Source organism: Phyllopteryx taeniolatus, chromosome 9 (assembly GCF_024500385.1).
Source record: "Phyllopteryx taeniolatus isolate TA_2022b chromosome 9, UOR_Ptae_1.2, whole genome shotgun sequence".
Classification (NCBI taxonomy): domain Eukaryota; kingdom Metazoa; phylum Chordata; class Actinopteri; order Syngnathiformes; family Syngnathidae; genus Phyllopteryx; species Phyllopteryx taeniolatus.
This window is the reverse complement of record NC_084510.1, coordinates 6,586,589-6,613,939: the sequence shown is the minus strand read 5'-3', so window position 1 is coordinate 6,613,939 and position 27,351 is coordinate 6,586,589. Positions and strand designations below refer to the sequence as shown.

Here is a 27,351-nt window from a genome sequence, read left to right as displayed (position 1 = left end):
TGGTGGGTAAATGGAAGTGACCTCGCCACCTCCACGAGAGAGTCTTGGAAGAATTTGAGTGGTGACAGCTTCAAACAGGCAGCTTTACCACATTTATCTCTAAAAAAGGAGTTGAAGTAGTCCAATTAGCTCAGATATAGCTGAACATCTGTCTTGTACAGGAGGGGCAATTATGCTCAGTGATGCTTTACATCTGTGAAGTCCTAGTGGAGTCTTAGACAAAATGAAGCCTAACATCTGTTAGTAGCAGTGTTGGCCATTGCCCTAGTATAACAGGTATGAAGTAGTGAAACAATGCATCAACATACTGCTCCTATGCATTTTACATATCAGCGCTGTCGGGCAGAATCCTCGCACCTCCAAAATGACTACTTTTCAGGGAATCAAAAAAATGCCATCTTGCATAAGTTCCCAAACACCACTATGTTCAAGTTTGTATTATACCTTATATTGCTATCATATACCATTGTGCACTAACATCAACACAACACAAGCCCACAATCATATTCAATTTAATATGCTAAAAAAGTTGCTAATTTATTATGCTGTCATTGATTAAAATGGCAGGACAAATCGCCAGGGCTAGCCGTGCTCATCAAAGTGTGTGCTCACGCTAAGCCCCTGACTGTAAATAAGCCTTTAATACTGTACGTCATAAAAGCAAACGCCGGTGTTACGTCATCTTCCCAAACTCTTTTTCAAAGGTTTTAAGGCTTCTTTATACTCGCGCGGGCGGCGACCGCGCTGACGTCACTGCGGCTGTCCTACGCATAGTTTGCCTTTATACTCGAGCACAACCCAGGCGCGCAGTTTTGAAAATCCAAGTCGGGGGGGTCGCTACGGCTGGGATTGGCTAGGACACCACAGGGTGGAGTTTCCTCTGCTTTTTTTGGGCCATTTCCAGTAGCCGTTTTTACTTTCCTTTCAGTAACAAGGAACAAAGCAACAACAATGGCGACCGTGGAACTGTGTCTGCTAGAACAAATGGACCACGGCGACGATATGTAATATGTCCAAACTTTGTGTTATGTCCCTGTTTTCTGCCTTCTCTCCACTTTATTTTCTGCCCTCACAGTCAACTTTGGGATTGCTGGTGGGCGGAGCTTCCCTTTTGTACCTGTTGACAATTATTGCCATAGAATATTTAAACTCGGTCCCAGTGGAAGGAAGGTGCTGGAATATTACTCCAGATTGCTTGTCACCATGATATCCACGAGTTATTTAATCCGTCCGTTTCATGCCAGCATGCTTGCTTTCCGTCCGCACCTTTTAGTAAGTACCGCTGTGTTTTTCTGACTTTGTTTTTCTCTTCCTTGTGTAGGTAAGCGCATGCTCAGTGTTTTTTGACACTCCCTCTTGTAGGTTGAGTAGAATTGTTTTTTCTCATTTTAGTGCTTCCTAGTGGACAGTGTAGGTCATTAGTGCCAGTTTAGTATGAAGAGGCACCTTCCACCCTCTGTTAGCTCCATCCACCTATAGTTCATTTTAGTGTACGGTATATACATGTATATAAATTGGGTTTTTTGTCGCGCCAACTTTTTTTGGGGTATTCAGTAGTTTGCTATTTCATGCTTGCTTGCTCCCTGGTTTGTGAATAAAATCGATCTAATTGCTCTAAAGCTGTTGTGTCTGCTTTGGGGTTCACGTTATGTAACACTTTAGGTGTCCATGTACAAATGGGAAGAATGGGTGTTCAGTGCTCCAGAATGCATGCAGCAGGACACCTATCTTTTACTTTGAAAGTGAATATGTATTTTTACAGAAATTTGTGGTAAATAGTGTGGCGGAAGCCCAACTATCATATAGAAATGTCATTCGCTGTTGGTCCGTATCTTAATATAATTAAACGCATTTGCATGGAGATGTTATCTGTAAGGGTACACACCCAACTGTACTGTGTTGTCAAGATGTTGGCATGGTTTGAGTCAATAATTTTGATGGGGGGGAAATACAACTTTGGGTTAGAACCAGGAGATGAATGCCAGACTATTTTGATTAATTCTTAATGTCACCTCTGAGGTTTTGCAACCTGCTTCTTCATTTAATAGTCCTCCACTGTGCAGGCTATCCATTAGCAATCCCCATTCATTTTCTGTGCTTGGCATAAATTTGCTCTTAGTGTAATAATCTATAAAAATAGGAAACTGACATGACTAATAACATTACCATATTAATCAAGTTGCAGTACAGGGAAAAACGGCTATATTTAAGTTTCTTGTTTTGGGGTAAAACTATGATAACACGTAGTAGTAGTAAAGAAGGTTGACTAACAAACAATTTCACATGAGAGCTACAATTTGTCGGGCTGGGTTGAATTGTTGGGCAAAAACTGATTGTAAAACCATGATGGTATTTTACTGCGATTTCAGGGAAGCTGAGAATTTAAGAAGTTATGAATACTTCAGTGCCCTCTTGGTGTTGTAAATTAAGTCCAAGATTGTGTCGAAATGTGATTTGATTCAGATTTTGGAATGTACTGGATACTTTTTTTTTTTTCTTTAAGTACAAACTATCTAGATCATAAGACCTTTGAACGACCAGGAATTTAACCAGATGGGAATATGGTTGTACCCACTCCCTGCTAAACTCATCTTGACCCATATAGAGCGAGAGATAGGAAAGGTAGAAACAGCCATCGAGCAAGGGTGGTGGTTTCAGAAGAGCACCGGGAGGGAAGGAAACGACCATTACAGCGAGTCTGTTAATCAGCCTATTAGGGTTTAATTGAGGGTAGTTAATTAGCAGTCAGTGGGCAGTCTATGCTCGAGGGTCAGGGGCAGACATGAGAAGCAGCTGGCTGAGCAACCTGAGCCAATTGTTGCCAGTCTATTTGCACAACGCCAGTGACTGACTGGCAAAAAAAAAATAGCTTTGTCTATTTCTGCACTCTTTAAGGCTTTTAGGTGTCATAAATTAACCCACTACCTTCCTAAGAACCAGGAGCCAGCCGAGACGATGTCGCACCCAAGCAAACACATTTAGAGTAGACCCAGACTGGATGTCTCCACAGAAATCAAGCACCACCTTGCCTTGGAGGACCCGACCTGTTTAAAGTGAGTGGAAAATACAATATTTTGTGTGTGGTGGGGGACACAGACAAAAACTGCCTTCTGGTTGGACTGAGACATAAGCTCACCTCACACCATCTCCACACTGAGACGACTATACATCTTATAAATCCCCCCTCACCCCCAAAAGGAGCGCTGGAAAACAAAGATGTGCTTGTCCTCACTCCCTAAAACTAGCTCTGCATAGACCCACTAAAACCAGAAGCTGATTATACACTCTTTAAAGTTAGATTTGATTTAATGTCCTGTTCCTCCGTCAGCCAGACCATGGGACACTGGAATGTGATGGGGCTCACAAAAAAGGCTTGGCTTGCTTAGTCTGGGGTGGATTCATCCAGTACAGGTCGAGAGAGGAGGAAGGCCGAATTCGGGTTATCCGTAAACACATAGCGTGCGAAGAGCCTAAAATCCAATAAAGGATTGACAAAGAACTGCCTCTTGCCTCCAAATACAAAACATGTGATCCTCCTTAGGGAAATAACTTGCTTGTCTGTTCTTCTTAGCCCCACAGGTCCAAAATAATGCCTGAGGAAGGTCCTGCTGAGAATGGCTTTTCTCAAATTGAGTCACATTCTTATGCCGAATAAATGCTAAATAGACTCTTTAGAATTACAACTGCATAACGCCACATGTCAACTGGCATTTATTCCAGTGGAGCCATTACAGTTACAGGAATTAACAAAGAAATCGTGTGTGTGTGTTCTGTACCGCGCTTAAGCATGGTACTCTTGTCATCCATTGCAATCACGATCTGTCACATAATCGATCATGCCACCAGTTAATAGGGAAATGAATAAGATAACAATCACTTACAAGTCTGCAGTTAGGCTTTAACAGAAAATTTTAAATTTAGGAGGTATTTAAAAAGATTTTAAATCTAATGTATTTTAGCAAATCAAAAAATATACTTCTATAGCTCAAGGAGAATGTTATCATTGAGGACTTAAGGAGTAAATTGTAGATAGTGGTAATGTGTCATTAAAGACTGGAAAAAATATCTGGAATCTCCATAAGATTTTTCTTTTGGACATTCCAGATATTTTTTCTATATTTTATTTTATTGTATTTTAACAAGTGAGGCTTGTTAACATGTGACATTTTGTTTCCAACATCTGAACAAAGTCGCCATATATTAACCCTTGTACAACTAAAACATGAAAAATAAAGCCGTAGGGCCATGCATGCCTGAGACAAAGCTCAATTTACATTTCTGTCAGTGACTGCTAAGTGCTGGCCGGCTGGCTTTAAAAGCTGTCTCCTGTATGGTGACTTGATACTTAAGGAACTGCAGTCAGGTTTGGGGTGTTTAGTGGCTCACTGTGGGTAAGCTCGGAGCTCAAAACACAAGTGACAAGTAAGGAACTGCAGCTGTGTGCCGTTTAAAAAAAAAATGGAGTCTATAATAGAGACATCATTCAACTCCAAATTCACTGTTTTGCAGCCCAAATGAGATAAGCAGTTCCTTTCAGTGTGATGTATACAATTCACACCCGTACCATCTGAATGTGGGAACAGGCTGTGTCGAATTGGAAAAAAGGGGAGGGAATCAATCATAGCTACATTCATAATTAGTAGTTTAGCTGATTTGTTTTGTATTGCGTTAAACGGTTGACTGACTTAAACATCTATGCATTGTGCTAGCAAGAGGAGCTATGAGGTGCTGTGCAAAAAGAACAAATTATTTCCATGCCATGTCTCAATCACATTAGTTTCTATTTGTCCAAAGTTAATATAATGTGTTATTCACTTAGATGGCTTTTTATCCTGCCCAGTGACTCCCACATGTAATTATGTACTTTTTTTGTAAAGCTATGCCCCTATATTAATGTATTAACATTTTTTTCCAGGAGACTGGAGACAACAGTCGCAATTAAATCATTTTTGGCTTATCTGCGCAAGCGAGAGATAGCATCTTCATATGTACTTGTCACCCGGAATACCACCGATGTCGCAACATTTACAGTTTTGTATTGTGTAATGAAAAATCCTAGTAATATCTTTGACAGTATGATATGGCATAGCTTACTTGCACAACATCGCTCTGTTATGTGTACCATGGACCACATACCACTTTTTTCATAACAAATAATTACAAAGTATTAATCCATTCACGTGGCAGGGTGGACGACTGGTTAGCACATCTGCCTCACAGTTCTGAGGACCGGGGTTCAAATACCGGCCCCGCCTGTGTGGAGTTTGCATGTTCTCTCCGTGCCTGGGTGGGTTTTCTCCGGGCACTCGGGTTTCCTCCCACATCCCAAAACCATGCATGGTAGGTTAATTGAAGACTCTAAATTGCCCGTAGGTGTGAATGTGTGCGTGAATGGTTGGTTGTTTCTCTGTGCCCTGCGATTGGCTGGCGACCAGTTCGGGGTGTACCCCACCTCTCGTCCAGAGATAGCTGGGATGGGCTCCAGCACGCCCGCGACCCTTGTGAGGATAAAGCGGTACAGAAAATGGATGAGAAAATGGATGAGAAAATGGATAATCCTGTCAGAATTGTTCACAGCTGCACCCTCGTTAAAAGTATTATCTTTCACCTTTGCATTTCAGACTTGATTAATTGTGACCACTCACACTCGTGCAACTCATAACTATCTCAAACTGGTTAAATTTAGTGGTGGCTAGACGATAAAGCCGCATTTGTTACAAACCAGAGTTTTGTAGACACAAACATGTCTGCAACTTTTCGTCAGTGCTTATAGATGATTTGCCTTATGGCCTTGTTGAGACTGAATGAAAAGGTTCTTTTGTTGAATTTTGCCCTTCCATTCTGCACTCAGCAGTTCAGAAGTGTATACATTTATATAAATATTGTCTTAGCTGGAACACATTCCTGCTGGTTAGACCCTCCTTCTCTTTTAAAAGACATACACACACACGCACACACACAGTCCTACCCGCCATATTAGAATTGGCATTTCACTTTGTCAGTTTATTTTAAAGTAGTTGTTGCTGTTTGCCCTTTGCAACCCAAGAATATTTGCTGAGGATTTACAAGGTGACCTTTACAACGGCAGCCCAGGCATCGCTATTCTCTCCCTATTTTCACACTCCTTCAAACTCTTTGCCCACATAGAACTCTGCCCCTTCAGCACGAAGAGCTCAGGCACACACACTGCTGGATTGCAATGCACATAGCTCCTGTTATATTTGCGAAAAGCAGAAAGGGCATTTAAATGACAAAATTGGGATTGAATAAATCGCTTCCTAAGAAAAATCTTGTATGTCCACTTTCAATTGTGACTTTGTAACATGTGAATTTTTGTATTCTGCTCCATGTACTGTCAACACTGCAATGCTAACTTCATAACTTCAAATGAAAATGTTCTTTTCCTCGGGGTGGGAATCTCATTGTAAATGTTGATACAATATTATCATTAATAATATTACAATATCATCACATTGAAAGAAAATCATCTACAATACATCATAAGATCTATGCAATTGAAATTTGATCATTTGAATATTAATACTGAAGTATTTTAATTGATTTAGTGCCATTTAGATTTATTCTGATCGGCTTTAATGTCATAATTTGCCAATCCGATCAATGACGTTATTGATCCCTTCCGCAAAAGACATTTACTCCACGTCACCGTCGTGTAGCAATCCAAAATCTACTTTATTTTTAGCCTTGTCATGTGTCTTGTGATGTAGTGCTGTCAATATCTGGCGGCCAATAAAGTTTTATTTCAATCTTGTCGGCGAAAAAACATTCAGCGGTGTGAGACTTTTTTGTGGTGCCTCAGACAGACAACACGTAACGCCTGGATCAGACTACAAGACACGACCGCACTATGTCAGACTGCTACAATAAAATATTGTATTGCGATACCGCCGCTTTATCTTGTCAAGTCAAACGGCACCGGATACACTAGTTACCATGGCGACGACAACAACAATAGAATGCACAAATGTATTGTGTAGGGGAAAATAATAAAATAAGGAAAAACGTTCACGGAATGATTGAGGTATATTCACGTAATTTTAATACGATACGGCTCACAAGCAGCCAAAAAAAATGTTCTGTAGCCTAGCAAGCTAGTGCTGGCACTAACAGTTGAAGGTAAACATGCCGGTGTTCTGTTGAATCATGCGCTAAAGTTTCGGTGTGTGCGAAGTAATTTAATTACAATAACATAATTTAATTATACTAAGTTAGCCCCTATTATTTCTGTCATATTGTAATGTTGGTTTGACCTGACTGAAAATGTAAAATTATGTCAGCGGCCAATCCTTGAATGCCCCCTAGAGGTCATTAATGTTTTACCTTTTGTCTAAAATGCTAGAGAATGCTTTCGAAGATACTCAGTACTCAAGTATATACAGTAAATGAACAAGTCATTTAAAGAGACACATTGGTCCATTTTGTGATCAGATTGGTGATCAGTTAATGTTTTTTTTTTTTTTTTTTAATCCTAATCGCATAAAGCCTACCCAAAATGTAGGGGGAAAAAAAGCCATCACCGCATGTGGTAACTTTGTTTTATCATGTTTAAGTGAGTGCAGTTTACGTGATGAATGGATAACAATGTTTGTTTTCATTGGTGGTTTAAATACGCAGTGAAGACTTATACATAGACGAGGTTACAGGGACTTATAATTAAGTACTTGGGCAGCAATGGTATCGGTATTGTGTACGCTTGTGTACCAAAAATGTACCATAAAAAAAAAAGATCAATCCATGGCAATATTGATATTTCAAGTACATCTTACAGACGCAGTCAAGAAAATGTTCCCTAATGTGTTAATAAACTCAATACCCATCATTTTGATTAATGAACATTATGTAATGGAGTGAAGATTCAAAGAAAAGGTTTAATATGGCTGAACAGAGTCTTATTTATGTCCGCAAATCAAAATGAGCTATTAAGTGTTGAAATGTGCTGATTTCAATGTAAAATATAATTGCAATACTTTATATTAAAAGCCTTGTAGAAAACAGCTTGTTTTACCTTGCTAACATCAACTAAAATTCAGAGAAAGAAAAAGACCTGGCTGCAAACATTTTAGCTGATAGCTGATATTTTTCAGCTTGTGAGGGTCTCTCGAAAATGGCAACATAGCTTAAGCTTTTTATGAGAGAAAACAGCGTGACTGAACAAGGGTGCATTCATGTGCTGATTCATAGCAGCTCATTTCGAGGGAAGCCATGTGTTATCACACCCTCTCGCTAAGAGCCTGTAGTAGAAGTAGGCTACAAGCCGTGGCTCATCATGTACATGCTACATCCATATAGACTTACTGGAATTAACACCGCAACTATAGTGCTGTAGTTTCTGCCACATCAGGTGAACATGCTGTTAGCTGTTTCGTGTTGTTTTACGTCACACCCGATGTCATTGGAAGGGGTGCCTTTTGCCTCTGTAGCTGCCATAATTATTGTTTGCAATTGTTCATGTTTTAGACACAAAGGTTATGTTTATTATTGTGAAGAGAAAATGAAAAGGAAAGTCCATACTTTTCTAATAAACACAACCCACACAGTATTATAAATAGGACAGAGCCACAAGGGATTGGTTTCAAAGTAAGAAAGTGAAACTGCTTTCGGCAATATGGATTCAATTCATTCAGTATAACATTGCAAAACAGAGTTTACCCGAGGTCAAAGATGCAACCAATACAAGCTTGCCTTGATGACAGATTTGTTTGAAGTAAAAATTGTAAGTACATCACATGGAAGTATTTGCTTAAGCCAGCCAACAAAGAGGGTATCCTCGAAATATAACCCACCACTCCTATCAGGTTACCGATGGAATAAAAAGCTATAGTGTCGAACAACAACTCTGAAGTGTTTAAGTATTTTTATGCCTCAGTTGTAATCCCCACCGGCACTGGTAGTGTAGTGATCAAGGCTTCATATACAAACAGCGCATGTTCCAGGTCCAGCAACCTGCCACAGGAGGTCTGCATTGCGGGACAAATGGCACTCCCCCAGGGAGGGCATCCGGCATGAAAACTGTGTCAAACGGATCATGCAAGTGATTCGCTGCTGTGACCCCTGATGTGAGGCGACAATAGTCGACGACAATGTCCTTGGACTTTTTAAAAGAATTGACACTTTATAGGGCTCTTTGCCATATCCTCAGGCTCAGGTTCTTCCTCTTCATGTTTTACATTTTCTCCTCTTTGGAAAGAATTTGTGACTTGACTCCAAATTGCCCTGAAGCTAAATATAAGATTTAATTCATCATTCATTCATTTTCATAAAGTTGGTAAAGAGAAATATCAACAACAACATCATTTCTAACACAGGTTTTCCTGTTGTTGTTGAGTTGGTCAACCAACTATCAAAACATCTGGCCTGTTAATTTGATTCCTCAGCCAAGCTTGCTCTCACACCCAGATAAGCAAATGCATGAATACAAGCACAAACCAAACAGGCCTCAGTTCCTTGTGACATACAGTGGGTACGTAGAGTATTCAGACCTCCATACATTTTTCACTCTTTGTTATATTGCAGCCATTTGCGAAAATCATTTAAGTTCATTTAAGTTCCAAAAATGAACTTAAATGATTTTAGCAAATGGCTGCAATATAACAAAGAGTGAAAAATGTAAGGGGGTCTGAACACTTTCCGTACCCACTGTACATAGTATGTCTATTGTACCTTATTGCTGTGAACTCAAAGACATTTAATTGCTCAACAGTGAATTTAAGTGAGGACAAACACTGTTATGGTCTGATGCTTGAAACCATAATTTTTTTGGGACAATAATTTAAGCCCTGCAACCTCTATGTAAGCATGTATTTTTCAAGCACCGGAATGACAGACAAGAGAGTATTTTCTTCTAAACGCTTCCCACAAACATCTTTGTTAGCAGTGCATTGGTCAAAAAGCTTGGGGCAATTTCATCGAGGTTTTACAATAAAGTCCGTGACAAGCCATATTTGTCATCTTGTGGCATTCAATAATTCACACTTGTAATCCACAGAAACATCTTTGTTCAGTATAGCCACTGTGTGAGATTCTGGCTGACAACACTATCATAAAAGGAACCTTTGTGGAGTTGAGTTTTCGAACGCATCCCATGAGTTGACCTTAGGGTAAATTGGGCTTTCCACATAAGATTTTGTTTAGAGGCAAATAGGATGATGCTCTGTCACTCTGTCATAAGCATCTTATCAGAAAGAGAGCTGACACGAGACTCTCACTGAGAGAAGACTATTTTTGCCCAGGGGTGGGTAGAGTAGCCAAAAATCTTACTCATGTAAGAGCATTGTCATTTTAGAACAGACTGAAGTATAAGTATATATATATATATATATATATATATATTTTTTTTTTATTTTTTTTATTATTATTATTATTTTTTTTTTTAAATCAGAGCATGAACTTCAAATAGACAAAAATATAAAATAGGAACCAACAAATTCAGATATTTTCCCACAATAACTACAATAAACTAAATCTTTCTGAAATAACAAATGGTGGCCGACTGGTTAGAGCGTCAGCATCACAGTTCTGAGGACCCGGGTTCAATCCCCGGCCCCGCCTGTGTGGAGTTTGCATGTTCTCCCCGTGCCTGCATGGGTTTTCTCCGGGCACTCCGGTTTCCTCCCATATCCCAAAAACATGCATTAATTGGAGACTCTAAATTGCCCGTAGGGATGATTGTGAGTGAGAATGGTTGTTTGTTTCTATGTGCCCTGCGATTGGCGGGCAACCAGTTCAGGGTGTACCCCGCCTCCTGCCCGATGACAGCTGGGATAGGCTCCAGCACGCCCGCGACCCTAGTGAGGAGAAGCGGCTCGGAAAATGGATGGATGTATGGATGAAATAACAAATAAACTAACTGAAACGCAAAGTCCGGTGGACCTCAGAAATGGAGGACCAGCCCATGGAGCTGTGGAAAGACAGAGAGTGCATATTTAACATCTCTGCCAAGTTTCTCCACTGTCTTTTTTTAGTATGGGATTTTTCTGTAAAAATTAATCCCAAGACCACCATCATTCCCGCCACTCATGTGTCCTCTTCCATGTTGCATCTTGTATTAATGGGTTGTTGCTATGTTTCTTTTTCTTTGTTTATGTGAGATCACATTTGATCGCGTTTGATTTCCTTCTTGAAGGACCCGATTCCAGATCGGTGGTGTGGTATTCTGTGTTGAAATTATCAGACCACACCACACGCACTTCATCCAAAACTGCTAAATGCCTTACTTTTTATCTTCATGTGTGGGGTTTGTAACAGAGAAACAATCTTGTAAGATTGGAAAAAAAATCTAAATATAGGTAATCATAGGTTAAATGTGAGGACAGTGGTGTTTTGCCTTTTCTGGCTCATTGTTTCTCCCATACTTAATGTAAATGAATCACGGAAATCTTTGCTTCTGTGCGGTTTGTGTGCGGTCATATAACTGCCTGGCTCCGTACGATTGGTGGAGTCAAACATCGTAAATGGTTACTTTGGATTGGTGAAACAGAGTCATGTAAGAGTGCCCGAGGCAGAAGTTTCTCTGTAGATCGCGCAAGCAATTTATAGGTAGAGTTTTTGTTTTTCGTTTTTTTTTAAAGTAGCGCGCGGAATGCAGCTCAATGGAACCGAGTGAAATTCTTTTTCACAAAAATACTCAAGTAAAACTACTCTGACAAGTACAATTTATTCAAAAAGGTACTTATGTAAACGTAACAGAGTAAATGTACCTCGTTACCACCCAGTTCTGGTTTTGCCTTAGTTTAATCATGGAGCAGTGAAGTCCCACTTAATGTCTCGAGTGTTGAATTGAACAACTAAATGTTGCAACTTTCTGCTGTTGAACACCAGATTCATATTCTTGGTTGTGGTGAAATCCCAAAATGCTGATTTCAGGTGTCATGTTGTCATCTGGAGGTGATTTTGTGTGGTCACTGACATAAATATTCATTGTGTTGATAGGCATGATACGTCATCCAACTTCCCATCTGCAAAATCATTTCAAATTTCCTTTTCGCATGAGTAGACGTGGGATCACAAACCTCGATAATCCGGTCGTGGATTTGAAGGCCGTCCTTCTTGTCGGCTGGTCCATTCTCAATAATTTTGGACACAAAGATCCCCTCATTTGAAGTGCTGTCATTATCATCCTATGGAGGAAATTACATACAGTACATCATCTTGACATTTACAAACTTCCAAATTGACTGTTTTTAAAAAAAGGTCTTGGGTGTTAGGAACATGCAATTAAACTCTTAGTGTGCAGGCATTAAAATGGGGCCACATCAAACAACCTCATTTTGTCAGGCTTACTAGTTACAAATTCTAAGAAAGGAAGCACATTTAATGTTAAACCCTTTAATTAGCTATGTTTCCGAAATAACACTTCCAGAGTTATGTGGAACTGTGGTGTGCTTTCTGCATAACCATGACAGAGCATGAGAAAACTCAAATGGAACGTCATCTTTCCAGTATCAAAGCAGCTAAGGTTAATGATCTTATTTACATTTAGAGTTAAACCCTTTAATTAGCTATGCACTTAAGTTTTCGAAATAACACTTCCACAGTTATGTGGAACTGTGGTGTGTTTTTCTGCACTACCATGATAGAGTGTGAGAAAACTCCGATGGAACGTCGTCTTTCCAGTATCGAAGCCACTGAGGTTAATGATCTTATTGATGCCCTCAGCAACCCAAGAGGTGCAGTACTGTGTGAGCAATGAGGTTAAATGAATAAAAGTTTTGTTTCCCCCCACCCCCAACTTTGATTAACTAACCGTTAACTCTGGCCATGATGATTCCTTGACCAAAGGGCTTGACCTTGCCTGGACATAAGGCAGTCCGCAATGAACTCTTTGGTGACGACCCCAGTAGGACCGACTTTAAAGAACTTAGAAGTTGCTGCTAAGCTCTCTTTTGAAATTGTCTTTCAAACCAGTGAAGCACACATGCTGTGTGCACTGCAGTACAAGTACATTTGAATTGAAGTCATTGTCTGCAAAATTGTAACTAACAATTTTCGGTCTGCTTCCTTCCTCTTTTAAAGGAAGTATACAGTCGCAGTGTGGACACTGCTTTATTGCAAATTATTCTACAAGCTCCGTACTCTTTGCCCTATGACTAACCCTTGACATTTGCAGACCAACAAGGTCTAGTGGAGACCACAAAATCTGGCATCTGATTGCTGGTAGTAAAACCATGCCAAAACAACAGCCACATGAAAAACGTGTGTCAAAAGATAAATGGACATTAGCTCTCCCTATCTTAATTAATAGCTTCTTCCACAGACTGTTGGTTTTTGAGGCTTGTAGAAAAGCAAAGGCCAAGTATTATGTCAGCTCTTTCATGCGCTTGATGCATGGTCCTTTTATAACAGCAAGTAGCGTTGGTAAAGCCAAGACTTTTATGCATAGATCTCTTTATTGTTTCCTGCCATAAAATGTTTTAATGTCATACTCAATATTGCTGCGAGAAGGGCGTCACTGTGGCTGTGGAGTTCGGTTGAAATATATACAGAAAGCACCATTTTACTTCCTCAGCAACATAAACATACTCCTTGTTAATAAGTTTCATTCCAATGAGTATGTAGCATCATATTCAAATTCAAATTTGAATTAGAAGACTAGCAGCTAGGGAACGTACTGACCAGACTGAACAACCTTTGGTATGTACCTCACCACCAAAATCTTCTCAATTAGAGACACAAGTCAGGTCACAGACATGACCCCATATTTAATGCTCCTAAAAGTAATTATAGTATTTCTTTAACTTGGAATGGGCCTAAACCAAACCAAAAATATAACAATAAAATGTAATACTTCAGTCCTATTCATCCACAGACCCAAAAAATTCTGGACCATCGAAATGCAGTCATACAGGGGAGGATTGCAGTGCTTTAAGTGTGTGCTTTACATTCCTGGGTTGACATATGACACTTGTCTGATCACTAGGGGGGAGATGAAACTTCCAAGATGGTCTGCTTTTAACCTACCACACATGGCTTTCCTCCCATGATGTTAAATCCCAGAGATCCGCCCTCACGAAGAAGGACAACTGCCACACTTTTAGTATCTCTTTCCTACAAGCACATAGAAAAGAGACACATGGATAAAAACAACAGGTTAATTAGAATATTCCAGTATTGCCTCACATTCACTTGTAGAATTTATTTCCAGAACAGGAAAATAACTGCAGTGGATCTTCAAAAGTGGAAATCTCACAAGACAGACACAATCTTAGTGAAAAATAGATGAATAATACGTCACAAAAATCCAGAGGTCAAACCGTCATTATACATAACGTCACGCAAGACATTGGGGTTGTGACAGTTTGGCATTTGACTTCATTATATCTTGCGAGACTTCAGCTCAGTTAGCATCAAAAAGAGTAAATCCACCAAAGTGTTTTGTTTTTTCTTTGACTTCTTTGTGTTGCACCACTACAGAAGCCAAACAGGTCAAATATGACCATAGAACCCGATATGGAACTTATTGTAATGTCGGAAAGCAGTTTGCACGTCTGTGTCCTACGCTGGCCTGGAAGTGCAAGACAATATAACAAATTGTGAAGCACTTTTACATTTCAAAAAACAACTGACCAAAATCCAAAACACTTTTACATTTCAGAAAACAAATTAACAAAAGCCAAAACACTTTTGCATTTCCGAAAACACATTAACAAAAGCAGAAACACTTTTACAAAAGATGAAACAAATTACAATTGAGACAACCCGGAAAGGGAACGTCCCATTTCACAGACATTCTTAGGAATCCCAGCCAAATTCAGTTGACTTCAATTCAATATTTATCGACCCGCCGTGCTTCAACATGATTGGTTCCTGCATCGCGGGAAGGGTAGGCTACGCATCCCAAATACTGTATAATTAAAAAAACTAAGTTTATTATGGTTAGGATTAGGACTATGGTTGTGGTTAAGGCAGTTTTGGATGAGTTAAGGTTAGGATTGTGGTGGTTAAGGCTGGCGCACACCGAGCGCTGCCGCCGAACCTGACTGAACTATGGCGGAGTGTGCGTGGTTTGGTAACTGTTTCCTTAAGCGGCCGATCGATCGGCCATTGGTTTTGACGTGATTCAAAATTATAGTCTCCATTGCACGGCGTCCTCACGTCCCAGTTTACATTGAGTCAAAATACACAGAAGCTTTCCCCTACGGTGAAAATACATTTCCAGGTTTGCGAGCCGTGCCGCCCGCGTTGTCTTCCTAAACTCTTAATTTATCTTCTTATGGTCTAAGAAATGTGATCAAGTACAATATATTGTATATACAGCATCAAACGCCTATATAGGCTCACTGTTCAGGGCGTCCCGTGTGATCAATAGCTCAATGTGCGGGGGTGCATTGGCAACTCTTATTTTTATGCGATGGTTTGGTCCAGTCGGGTTTGACCACGTCACGCAATGTTCAGCAGGTTTTATGGTTCATGGCATTTACTGGCATTTAACGCCGCGATACTTAATAAGTCACATACTTCCTTTACCGTCTAGAAACAGTAGAGCGTGTTCTACTGGGATACAGCAGCCAATCATAGTGCAGCGGCGTGTCCTAGAGCCAGTAATATTGGAGCAGGGCGTGTCCTTCCAAGAAAATGTTAATAATGTCTGACGTTCCCTTTCCGGGTTGTCTCAATTGTAATTTTTGTTGTCTTTTGTAAAAGTGTTTCTGCTTTTGTTAATTTGGTTTCTGAAATGTAAAATTGTTTTGGGTTTTATTAATTTGCTTTCTGAAATGTATAAGTGTTTCACAATTTGTTGTATTGTTTTGCACTTCCAGGCCACCGTAGTGTCCTGACTGCTCAGTACAATATGGAAAGTTAACATTAAGCCGACTACAATAACCAGAGATGAATAATAGAATGAACACTGCATTGGGATCTGTGTTCATTACCTATCTGTAGAACAAAAAACATTATTACTCGTTTTAAAAATGAGTTAGTAATTCTAAAAATGGTACCTCGAGCATTGCATGTACACTACATAAAAGTTGTATGACATTGACAGCTCTATCATTCAATTTCCATTATGAAAATAAAATTGTAAATAAAAGAATAAATGGGGCTGCAGTAGCTCAGTCTGTAAGGAGTGGGGCTTTGGAGTTGGGAGGACAACAGCTATAAGTGACATTTGAACATTTGACTGAAGCTGTTAATGGCAAATTAAAATAGCAATTATCCCAGGCAACACACTCATTGTCCAGCACTGCAGATTGAAGGTTAAAGTCCAGCGTAACGACATTAGGTTCTAATATATCATAAATGTTTCATTGACATGTATTATATATAGAGTGTATATTTTTACAGTGATTGCAGCTTGCAAGTAGCTGTATTTCTTAACATAAATCTAAATCTTGATTTAGGAAATTCCAATTTAATATCTTAACAAATTTTAAGTATCTACGGACAGTCTGAAAATGGAAAAAGAAATGGAACATGGGAATTATTCTTACTACCATTTTTTTTATGATAATTGAGATGACATCTATCACTCTTTGTCGGTGATCTGATGTGGCCCGTAAAATAAATCATTGCCACATAAAATACAAACGCAAAACAAAAAGCATGGAATACTCAATGATGCAACAATAAAGTATTTGTCACCTGTTTAATTAATTAATTAATTATTACAATTGTAATATTCAATTGTTAATTTCCAAGCTGACAATTACTGAGAATCAATTGTGCTTTGACTTAATGTTTTAAAAAACTAGACAGTGGTGTACTAAGAGTTAATAAGATGAGGAACTGGGTTGCTGCCTGGCTAACGCTCCATACATGTTACACTGACTAAATATAAAGCATAGATATTATCGGTATGTACAGAGCCCTGACTGCCATGGACTCGAAAAAGGCCATCATGTGCATGTCAGGCCATTGAGGAATGTGCAGCCCTGCATTGTGTCTCGCCATTATTAGCAGCGCTTGCTTTCACACCAACAAGGCAGGCACTTCAGCATAAAATGAAGCCAAAAAGATCATTTTAAAAAGAAGATAAGGCCGTTTTGGGCAACTGAGTTAGAGGAATCCGCCAAAAGCCCTGAAACAAATTAGATGGATTTTACAGGTGTTGTAACGTTTAGTGTGCAAGACTTTAGAATGAACTCAGAGTAATTATGGAGCATATTTTTACACATCTGCAAACACTCGCAAAGCTTGGATCACTATATGAAGAGAATCTCTTCAGGAGGTTGTGCATTTCCTAAAGCATCAGGTATTTCCAGGTGGTAGAAATAAGAAAAAACTTGAAAAACCTTTTCTCACTGGTTACTGGGCATTAAATAGGGAGAAAAAGCCTCACTTTCCAGACATCATCCAAGCTCTGTCTGCCTTGCAACCATTAAAGATGACTTATTGAAAGAGGTGGTGGAACCGTGTGGGTGAGGCATGTTCCCCCCCTACATGGCCCTTCACTCCTTTTATGATGCATTTTCTCACCCCTTATTTGTTGCACCGGGTGATGTCTACCTGAGAAAAAAGTTGCGCTATTAAGTCACAACAGAAAATATAGGCTGTTTTGGCTTGCAGAAGAAGCTTTAATGGCCAACTATCCGGTAGACCATGCTTGCATCTTCCACAGTTGGTAAGTTGCTAGGTTAACCTTGCAATACAGTGAACATGGCTGAGATGTCATTATTTGTCATATAATGTCCAGTCAGGGTCTCATGAAATAAAAGGCACACCTATACCAACGTTGTCCAACACAAAATACAAGCAGGAACAAGAGCAATGTTGAGCTAACCTTGATTAACTACATAATGCCTTTTTCTTTGCCGTTTGATTGCTTTCGTCACTTCTGTTTCTTGTCTCAGGCTCTAATTTGCATCACCGACAGCTGACCCTCTTTTCTCATATTGAACCTGGCGAAAACACCCTGCCGACGGCTCATTCCTGCGAGCTACACCTGAAAACTGCCCGACAAGCGACGGCTCATTCATTCAAGTCCTGTCTAAGGGTTAATGTGCATGCATGTGCATTTTTTTTTAGCAGTAAAATGTGCTCCTTGAATACTTGACACAGACACACACCACAAGTAATGAACACAAAATGGCTTTCGCGTGATTAAAGAATTGGGCTCTCACCATGTGGAAGAAACTTTGCAATTTGGTGGCACAATAAGGTCACATGGAAGTAGACTGATCGGTAGCGGCCGATAATTAGCATTTTATGCTGATCGGCTCTCATGTCATAATTCGCCGATCCAATCAATTACATCATTGATCGCCTCCGCAAAAGACATTGACTCCGTGTCGCCATCGTGCACAGTACATTTGAATCCTAAGCTGGTTTATTTTTAGCCTTGTTGCGTGTCTTTTGACGTAGTACTGTAATTATCTGACAGCAAATTAAGTTATTAAAAAAAAATAATAATAAACGTCAGCGGTGTGCAACAGACAACACATAATGCCCGGACTCAGACGAAAAGATCAATGTCATACTACTGCAATAAAATCTTGTATTCCGATACCACTGCATCCATTTTTTTACGATCGTTGGGCTTTATCTCATATCAACTCAAATGCGACTGGATACACTGGTTACCGTGGCGACGACAACAAGAGTGGATCATGCCAACTGTATTATAAGAACAAAATGGGGAAAAACCTGTGTTGGTGGTCACTGGTGCTCAGGACAGGAGAGGACATTCGTTTAAGGCTTGCTTGAGGTATGTTCCCGTACTTTTAATACGATACGGCTCGCAAGCAGGCATCAAAAACGTTATGTAGCCTAGCAAGCTAGTGCTAGCGCTAACGGTTGTACGGAAACATGCCGAATGATTCTGTCAACTCATGCTCTAAAGTTGCGGTGTGGGTGAAATAATTTAATTACAGTAAAGTAATTTAATGACAGTAAGTTAGCACCCATTATTTATGTCATGTTGTAATGTTGGTTTGACCTGACTGATTAGAATACATGCCCTGACTGGAGCAGTGATTTCCAACCTTTATGGAGCCAAGGAATATATTTTACAACTGAAAAATCTCACTGCACACTAACAAACAAAAATGTCACAAAAAGTGGATACATTAATTACTGTATTTACTTCCTGCCATCTAATAGAAGACCATTCATCTGTTCTGTCTGTCACTATGCCTCACTGGCATAAATAGATTAACAAAGATACATTACTTATTGTAAATATTTTTTTGAGCAATTAAGTACACAAGTATAAACAGTAAATGAACAGTTCATTTAAATAGACACATTGCTCCATCTTGTGATTGGATGGGTGATCACCTACATGGAATTACTGTAAAGCCTTACAGACCCTTTCCAAAAAATTTGAATATCATGGAAAAGTTTATTTATTTCCATAATTCCATTCAAAAAGTTACACTTTCATAGATTATAGATTCAGGGCCCACAATTTAAACAATTTCAAATATTTATTTGTTTATTTTTACATAATTTAGGCTTCCCGCTCATAAAACCCACGAAATCAGGAATTTAAAAAATTAGAATACTATGAAGAAATAAGCCCAAATTTTGCAGGCCAAAAATGTTTTAAACTGAGTGCCACACTAATCACCTCCTAAACGCAAAGCATCTGCACAGGTTTCCCCAGGTGTCATTAAATTGCTTCAGTTTTGTTCAATTCTCTCAGTTGGGTTCAATATTGGGAAGACTGCAGACTTGACAACTGGCCAGAAGACCATCATTGATACCCTGCATAGGATGGGTAAGCCACAAAATTTGATAGCGAAGGAGGCTGGCTGTTCACACAGTGCTGTGTCCAAGCATATCAATGGAAAGTCAAATGGGAGGACAAAATGTGGCAGGAGAAGATGCGCCAGCAAAAGAGATAACTGTGGGCTTCAGCAGATGATCAAACAGAGAAGATTCAAGAATCTAGCAGAGATCCAGAAAGAGTGGAATGAGGAGGGAGTCACAGGTTCAAAAAACACCACATTCAGACGCAACCGGGAGATGGGCTACAACTGTCGGTTCCTCGGGTCAAGCCGCTTCCGAGCCTGAGCCAACATAGGAAGCGTCTCAACTGGGCCAAGGAAAAGAAGGACTGGACTGTTCGGCAGTGGTCCAAGGTCCTCTTTTCTGATGAAAGTAAAGCGTGCCTTTCATTTGGGAATCAAGGTCCAAGGGTTTGGAGGAAACTTCTTTCTTATATCCAAGGTCACCACAACAGTTTACCAGAATGTTTTAGAGGACTTCATGATTCGTTCTGTTGAGGATCTGTATGGAGATGCAGATTTCATCTTCCAGCAGGACCTGGCCCCTGCCCATACCACCAGAAGCACCAAAACCTGGTTTGACGCCCATGCAATCACAGCGCTTGACTGGCCAGCCAACTCGCTGGATCTAAACCCCATTGAGAATTGATGGGGTATTATCAAGAGGAAAATGAGGGGCATTAGCCCCAAAAACAAAAAAGGACAGCAAGTATCAAGGAAATCTGGGCTTCCATAACTCCTAGGCAATGCCACAGGCTGATTGGCTCAATGCCACGGCGCATCGACGCAGTGATTAAAGCAAAGGGATTCCCAACCAAGTATTGAAGAACATATGGTTTTGAAAATACCATATTTTGATTGATTTAATGTGACCCCTAATTTTTTTTTTTTCCCTACAAAAACTGAGAAGCACGTGGTGATTTCTTCACAGTATTGTAATTTTTCAAATTCATAATTTTGTGGGTTTTATGAGCTGGAAGCCCAAATTATGTAAAAATAAACAAATAAATGTCTGAAATTGTTTAAATTGTGGGCCCCGAATCTATAACCTATGAAAGTTTAACATTTTGAATGGAATTATGGAACTAAATCAACTTTTCCATGAAATTCTAATGTTTTGGAAAGGGTCTGTATATATAATCTTTGTTTAAGGAGAGATACTTATTCAATCAGACATCTACTGTAATTGTAATGTAATTATATTTCATTCTTTTGAGCTACTAACTAACAAGATAAAGGCCAAACCCTTACAAGGCAATCAATAACGAGCTAAGGCAGGCTTGTCCCCTCAAATCCGGTTTGGCTGACCAGTGTGAGTGTTCCATACTGTGCTCAAGAGCAATGCAGTTCCGTGACCCCATCACGGTTGAAGCAGGTGGACTTTGGCCTGGTACAGTTCATGCATAAGCAAGTGCACGGGTACACAACATAGACATATCGTATAATGGATGCTAATCATTTCCATCGGCTGCCCGTGGAAAGTTGCTGTACATGCAGTGTTGTATCAGGAAATGATGGTTAGGTCTGCAGGCCAGTAGGTGATTGGGGCGGTAGGGGTGAAGGAGTTTAAACATCCTACAGGACAACCGTCCCAGTCTGCCTACACCCTAAGTCAGTGACAGTCCATGTTAGTTTTAGTCAAAACCTTTATATTATATTCAAATGTAATCACTAGTTCAGTCCAACAGAAACTTTTGACATAAAGTACAGTACAAATACAGTATACAGACTGACAAAAATTGTGCAGATAAAGCTTTCATAGTCTGACTAACACATGGCTAATTTGGACCAGACTAAGATGATCTGCACATGCTTTATAGTTCCATCCCCCAACCTTTGACTAAGTAATCAAATACATGAAACCAGTAGAGAAGGAAGAGCATGCCAAATACATTGCAGTCTGCCTTTTTACTTCATACCAAAATGAATTGCCTAATTGTCATCTGTAATAGGAAAAAAAGCATACGGAACGTACAGAATGTACTGCTCTGCAATGCTGTTTGCTGCTGCTACTTATTTTGTGGGGCTCTGTGATGTAATAGGTCCATTGGGAAAAGGTTGATTAAAAAAATTATAATAAAAATGAAAAAAAAATAAAAACAGACTGAATCATGCTGTGTGAACACTATCCATAGCAGCTAAGGGTAACCGTGCCGAAATGTGGCAGAGATTCCTCCTCCCTCTTGCCCACGGCCGGCCTTGCACTTACATTAGGTGTGCCATCACTTCAATATTTTGTTTTCGAAAGTGCAAGGTGCAGTTGAAAAATACAAACATAAATTCCAATGCAGACATATACTGTATATCTTCGCTGGTTTGAAGACACTAGCAAAAAGCCCTTTTGATAGGTGCTCGTTCATTTTGTGTAGAAGACTAAAAATAAATATCCTAATATGATGGACCTCAGCTTGATATACAGTGTTGTCCAAAGGCTTTCCATCAGAATAATAATGCCCCTGTAAATAAAGATCAAATACTAAAACAGTCATATTATTTTACTAGAACTGTAATTGATACATTTAAACCTGATCAGTGACGTCACAAAAATGAAGTTGTGTTCCAAGATGGGTCTCAGCTTGACTGTTCCCAATAAAAGACATTTTAAAAGAAAAAGAAAAACAGCCGCCTGTCGCTTTTGTGGATCACTTCCAGAACAATTTTAATTTCTTTTATGCTTGTTCAAGGCCTGCCAGAACAGTGGACTACACTGGGAATGATGTGATGAATGTATATCTCAGTAGGACTGTGACGTGCTGTCAAAGGAAGGATAGCAACCAGCTGTGTTACCAGTTCCCTATACCATCATGAGCAATTTCATGCCCTACATCAGTGCATCTGATGTGCAATTTATCAGTCTACTGGAACATATCACAGGCTACTACACCCACACTGAAGAAATAAAAACATCAAGTAAAAAGTTATATAAACGGGTGGTTGGAAAAAATTTAATTTATAGACAAACAACTTTGTATGCAACTGTTCAATTCACTTACAGAGCCTGTAAGAGGATCCAAAAAAAGTATTTTAAATTTGACACACCACAGAGAAGAGTGTTGTTAACAAGACTGCCAGATTTGAATGATTTAAAAAAATAATAATAATAAATCACTAATTTGATCAAATAAGGCTCTCAAATCATGAAATACAAAGCCCGCCCTCGAGCTGCAGGACTGTGTGGGCATGTCCGCTAAATGCTCCCCTTCAGCTGTCAATCAAGTACGTGTCTGTGGCTCTCACAGACACAAACTGACTGTCGCTGTGTCTATTAAACAGTCAACGTTCCCTGATGTGTCGCTGTTCCATGGACGCACACAAGACACAAAACCAAGTAAGACGGCGACTTCTTGAACAAGCTGCCTCATTAGCTTGCTAGTCAGCTATCGCGTTAGCACGTGAACTAGCGTAATAAAAGTTACGTTAGTTATCGTTCCCTGAAGTGTCTCTATTGTGAGGGTCCGTGTGGGGCACAGCTGTGGGGAACTGGATGGGCCCTACCACTGTTGCGCTGGACTGCTGGCGGGTTGGTGGCCTGGCAGGCTGGTGGACTGGCTGTTGGATTAGCCACAGCGTTGCTCTAAATGTGACACGTGAGGGCACAAGTAGACACTGTAGCCCAAATAACATATAGCACTTCAGGGAAGATGCATTTTGGGGGTTTTAGGCATCACTTGATAGCCGACTGTATGCTGTAGTGATAGAAATAGGGCTGAAAGGTGAAAGTTATTACCAATAAAGAAGTGACAATTGCGCTGAATAGCCACTGAAGGCGCTCGGTACTCATAATAATAATAATGCATTACACTTATATACAGTGGGTACGGAAAGCTTTCAGACCCCCTTAACCTTTTCACTCTTTGTTATATTGCAGCCATTTGCTAAAATCATTTAAGTTATTTTTTTCCTCATTAATGTTCACCCAGCACCCCATATTGACAGAAAACAACGGAATTGCTTACATTTTTGCAGATTTATTAAAAAAGAAAAACTGACAAATCACACAGCCATAAGTATTCAGACCCTTTGCTGTGACACTCATATTTAACTTGGGTGCTGTCCATTTCTTCTAATCATCCTTGAGATGGTTCGACACCTTCATTGGAGTCCATCTGTGTTTGATTATACTGATTGGACTTGATTAGGAAAGCCACACACCTGTCTATATAAGACCTTACAGCTCACAGTACATGTCAAAGCAAATGACAATCATGAGGTCAAAGGAACTGCCTGAAGAGCTCAGAGACAGAATTGTGGCAAGACACAGATCTGACCAAGGTTACAAAAATATTTCTGCTGCACTTAAGGTCCCTAAGAGCACAGTGGCCTCCATAATCCTTAAATGGAAGACGTTTGGGACGACTAGAACCCTTCCTAGAATTGGCCGTCCAGCCAAACTGAGCAATCGGGGGAGAAGAGCCTTGGTGAGAGAGGTAAAGAAGAACCCAAAGATCACTGTGGCTGAGCTGCAGAGATGCAGTCGGGAGATGGGAGAAAGCTCAACCATGACTGCAGCCGTGCACCAATCGGGGCCTCAGAGTGGCCTCAGTGCAACTCTCCTCAGTGCAAGACACGTGAAAGCCCACATAGAGTTTGCTAAAAGATAAAAATAAAAAAAATAAAAACACCTGAAGGACTCCAAGATGGTGATAAATAACATTCTCTGGTCTGATGAGACCAAGATAGAACTTTTTGGCCTTAATTCTAAGCAGTATGTGTGGAGAAAACCTGGCACTGCTCATCACCTCTCCAATACAGGCCCAACAGTGACCCATGGTGGTGGCAGCATCATGCTGTGGGGGTGTTTGTCAGCTTCAGGGACAGGTCGACTGGTTGCAATTGAAGGAAAGATGAATATGGCCAGGTACAGGGATATCCTTCTCCAGAGTGCTCAGGACCTCAGACTGGGCCAAAGGGTCACCTTCCAACATGACAATGACCCAAAGCACACAGCTAAAATAAAGAAGGAGTGGCTTCAGAACAACCCCGTGACTGTTCTTGAATGGCCCAGCCTGAGCCCTGACTTAAACCCAATTGATCATCTCTGGAGAGACCTGAAAATGGCTGTCCGCCAACGTTCACCATCCAACCTGACATAACCGGAGAGGCTCTGCAAGGAGGAATGGCAGAGGATCCCCAAATCCAGGTGTGCATCATTCCCAAAAAAACTCATGGCTGTATTAGCTCAAAAGGGGGCTTCTATTAAATACTGAGCAAAGGGTCCGAATACATATGGCTGTGTGATATTTCAGTTTTTCTTTTTTAATAAATCTGCAAAACTTTCAACAACTCCATTTTTTTCTGTCAATATGGGGTGCTGGGTGTACATTAATGAGGAAAAAATGAACTTAAATCATTTTAGCAAATGAATGCAATATATCAAAGAATGAAAAATTTAAGGGGGTCTGAATACTTTCCGTACCCACTGTAGCGCTTTTCTTTACAATTTCATGCATTATTCATTCAGTCCCCAGTCACACCTAGTGGCGGTAAGCTACTTGTGTAGCCACAGCGTGCCCTGGGGCAGTCTGACGGAAGCGCGGCAGCCATATATGGTGGGGGAGCTAGGGCCGACTCATGCCAGAAGCACATGTGCATACCTGGGCCCCATTTTAGCCCCGCCCCCAAAATCCATACAACTGAGATGGTGAAAAAGTGTTGAACGCTATATCTGGAAAATTCAGTACTAAAAACTCAATTCTAAATTCTCAGTCTTTGTGCATGTTTTCAGCACTTATCTTCAAACATATTTAATGTATTTAGAAATTTAAAAAAAAACATGAAAATGACTACAGGGTATTGAATTGGTCTGAAAGTTATGATTTATTTGATACAAGTAATGTATCTTTGTTTATCTATGTATGCCAGTGACGTTTAGTGATAGGCAGAACAATTAAATGCTCCTCCACTAAATGTTAGAAGGTACAAATAACCTGTGTATTCACCTGTTGCCATAGATCCGACAGAATAATAATCGAATATTAAAAGTCTTTGTGAGTAAAGTGAGATTTTATTCAAACGACCGTATACATTTTTTGGGTGAACATGTTTGGATTGGTGGCGAGCTGTGAGCATCTTCTAATGTCAAATCTGTGCCTTTGAGAAACTGCTTTTTAGTCTCCCCCAAAGGTGCCAAGTCAAGCCGAAAGTGAAGAAAGTAGATGTATCATTTTTTTTTAGTTCGCTCTGACTGTCTAAATGACAGGACGCCCCCAAACAAGCGTGTTGCCAGGAGGCAATCAAAGTGGGAACCCGGCCCTTATTGTGTGCAGGACTGCAATAAATATTTGCCCCCCCCCCCCTTGACCTGCCAGCTGGCCAGAGGCACAGCTGACATCCATGTCTCAAAGCAGACAGCCCAGAGCCGTAAACTCTGACCTCTAAACAAAGAGGTCTGCATCAGGTTCGTTCGCGCACTCCCAAATACGTTTGTTTTGGGAGACGTGCAACAATGTTGGGGGCCGCTCACCTTGCAGGAGAAAGTCACCGTTCTGGTGAGAGAGTCGATCCTGTCGCTGTACTCCGCGAACTTCTTCTGATATTTCACCGCCGTCGTCTGCAGCTCGGCGTGAGCGGCGGAGAGTTGCGCCAGCAGCGCTTTCTCCCTGTCGTTGGCTTCGATCGTCTGCTTCTTGAACTCGCTATCCAGGCACATCATTTTGTATTGCAGCGCGCCGTTTTGCGCCTTCAGGGCTCTCACGCAGCAGTGCTCGTTCAGTCGCTGCTCTTTCTGCGTCAGCGTCAAGCCGCAGCCGCTCTCGCACATCCCCGCCGGTCGAAAGTCGCACGTCTCCCGCATGTGAGCGTCTACGTCCCGCAGGCTGAGCACCTCGTCGCATCCCTCATTCCTGCACTTGGCCGGAGAGTAGTCGCACACGCCGGCGTGCTCGGCCAGGTGCTGCAGCGTCACCACCGCGTCGCAGCCCCGCACGTGGTTGTCACATTTGATCTCCAGCTTTAGGATGAGGTTTTTCAAAGGCAGGACGTGGTTCAGCTCTTTGGACGAGATCCGTTGGCATTTGACGGGGCAGCTGCTTTGCCGGACGACCCAAGGTAGAACGCAGCCGGAGCAGAAGACGTGGCCGCACGGAGTAGTCAGAGGGTCTTCCAGAACTTTATTGCACAGATTGCATTTCAAATCCGGGTCTACTGTTCCACTGAAGCGGTCCAGCTCGAATCCCATGTTTGACCGAGACCGAATCCCCACTTCTGGGCTCCCCACCCCGCAATGTGAGAACGGAGCAGTGGGGCGTTCTCAGCTGGTCATTGGAGGAGCGCTCTCGCTCCGAGGCTCCTCTCGGTCTAACTCAATTACAGTCATTGAACTGACTTTTTGATGCGTTTAAGTGCAGCTCGGAAGTTTGTCTATTCGAAAAGAGGCCAACTTTAGTTTCACGACTGCCAGAAATAAATGCCAAGAGAACATGTGTTTCTAAATACTATTTGAAAGTGAATACTAGCCAACCCTGATTTCAGTTCCATTAAAACTTAAATCAGCGCTGATCATGTCACCATTCACACACACACACACACACACACACCGATGACATTAAACAATTCTCTTAAATAAGGTCATGGATAGGGAATTTGTTGGTTCAGTGAACTTATTTAATCGTAGTAAATGAAAATATTAATGTTTGTGTACCTCAATGTCATCACTGTCCCTGTTTTT

The 27,351-nt window shown here is 40.7% G+C and overlaps 1 protein-coding gene and 1 long non-coding RNA gene across 2 annotated transcripts in view; one reads left to right on the top strand and one right to left on the bottom strand.

The window, feature by feature from the left end:
• The window catches only part of pdzrn3b (PDZ domain containing RING finger 3b), a 115,209-nt gene extending 88,201 nt beyond the window's left edge, over window positions 1–27,008 (bottom strand). The window contains exons 1-3 of the mRNA XM_061786528.1: window positions 26,149–27,008; window positions 13,978–14,064; window positions 12,030–12,137 (exon numbers count right to left, since the gene is read on the bottom strand). Coding sequence (XP_061642512.1) covers window positions 12,030–12,137; window positions 13,978–14,064; window positions 26,149–26,862 — 909 coding nt within the window. The 5' untranslated portion in view covers window positions 26,863–27,008. The remainder of the gene's footprint in view (window positions 1–12,029; window positions 12,138–13,977; window positions 14,065–26,148) is intronic.
• On the top strand, window positions 1,160–18,455 carry LOC133484244 (uncharacterized). The gene is made up of 3 exons (XR_009790329.1): window positions 1,160–1,272; window positions 2,935–3,053; window positions 17,808–18,455. It is a non-coding gene; the product is annotated as an uncharacterized LOC133484244 (long non-coding RNA).
• Window positions 27,009–27,351: the final 343 nt, after the last annotated feature.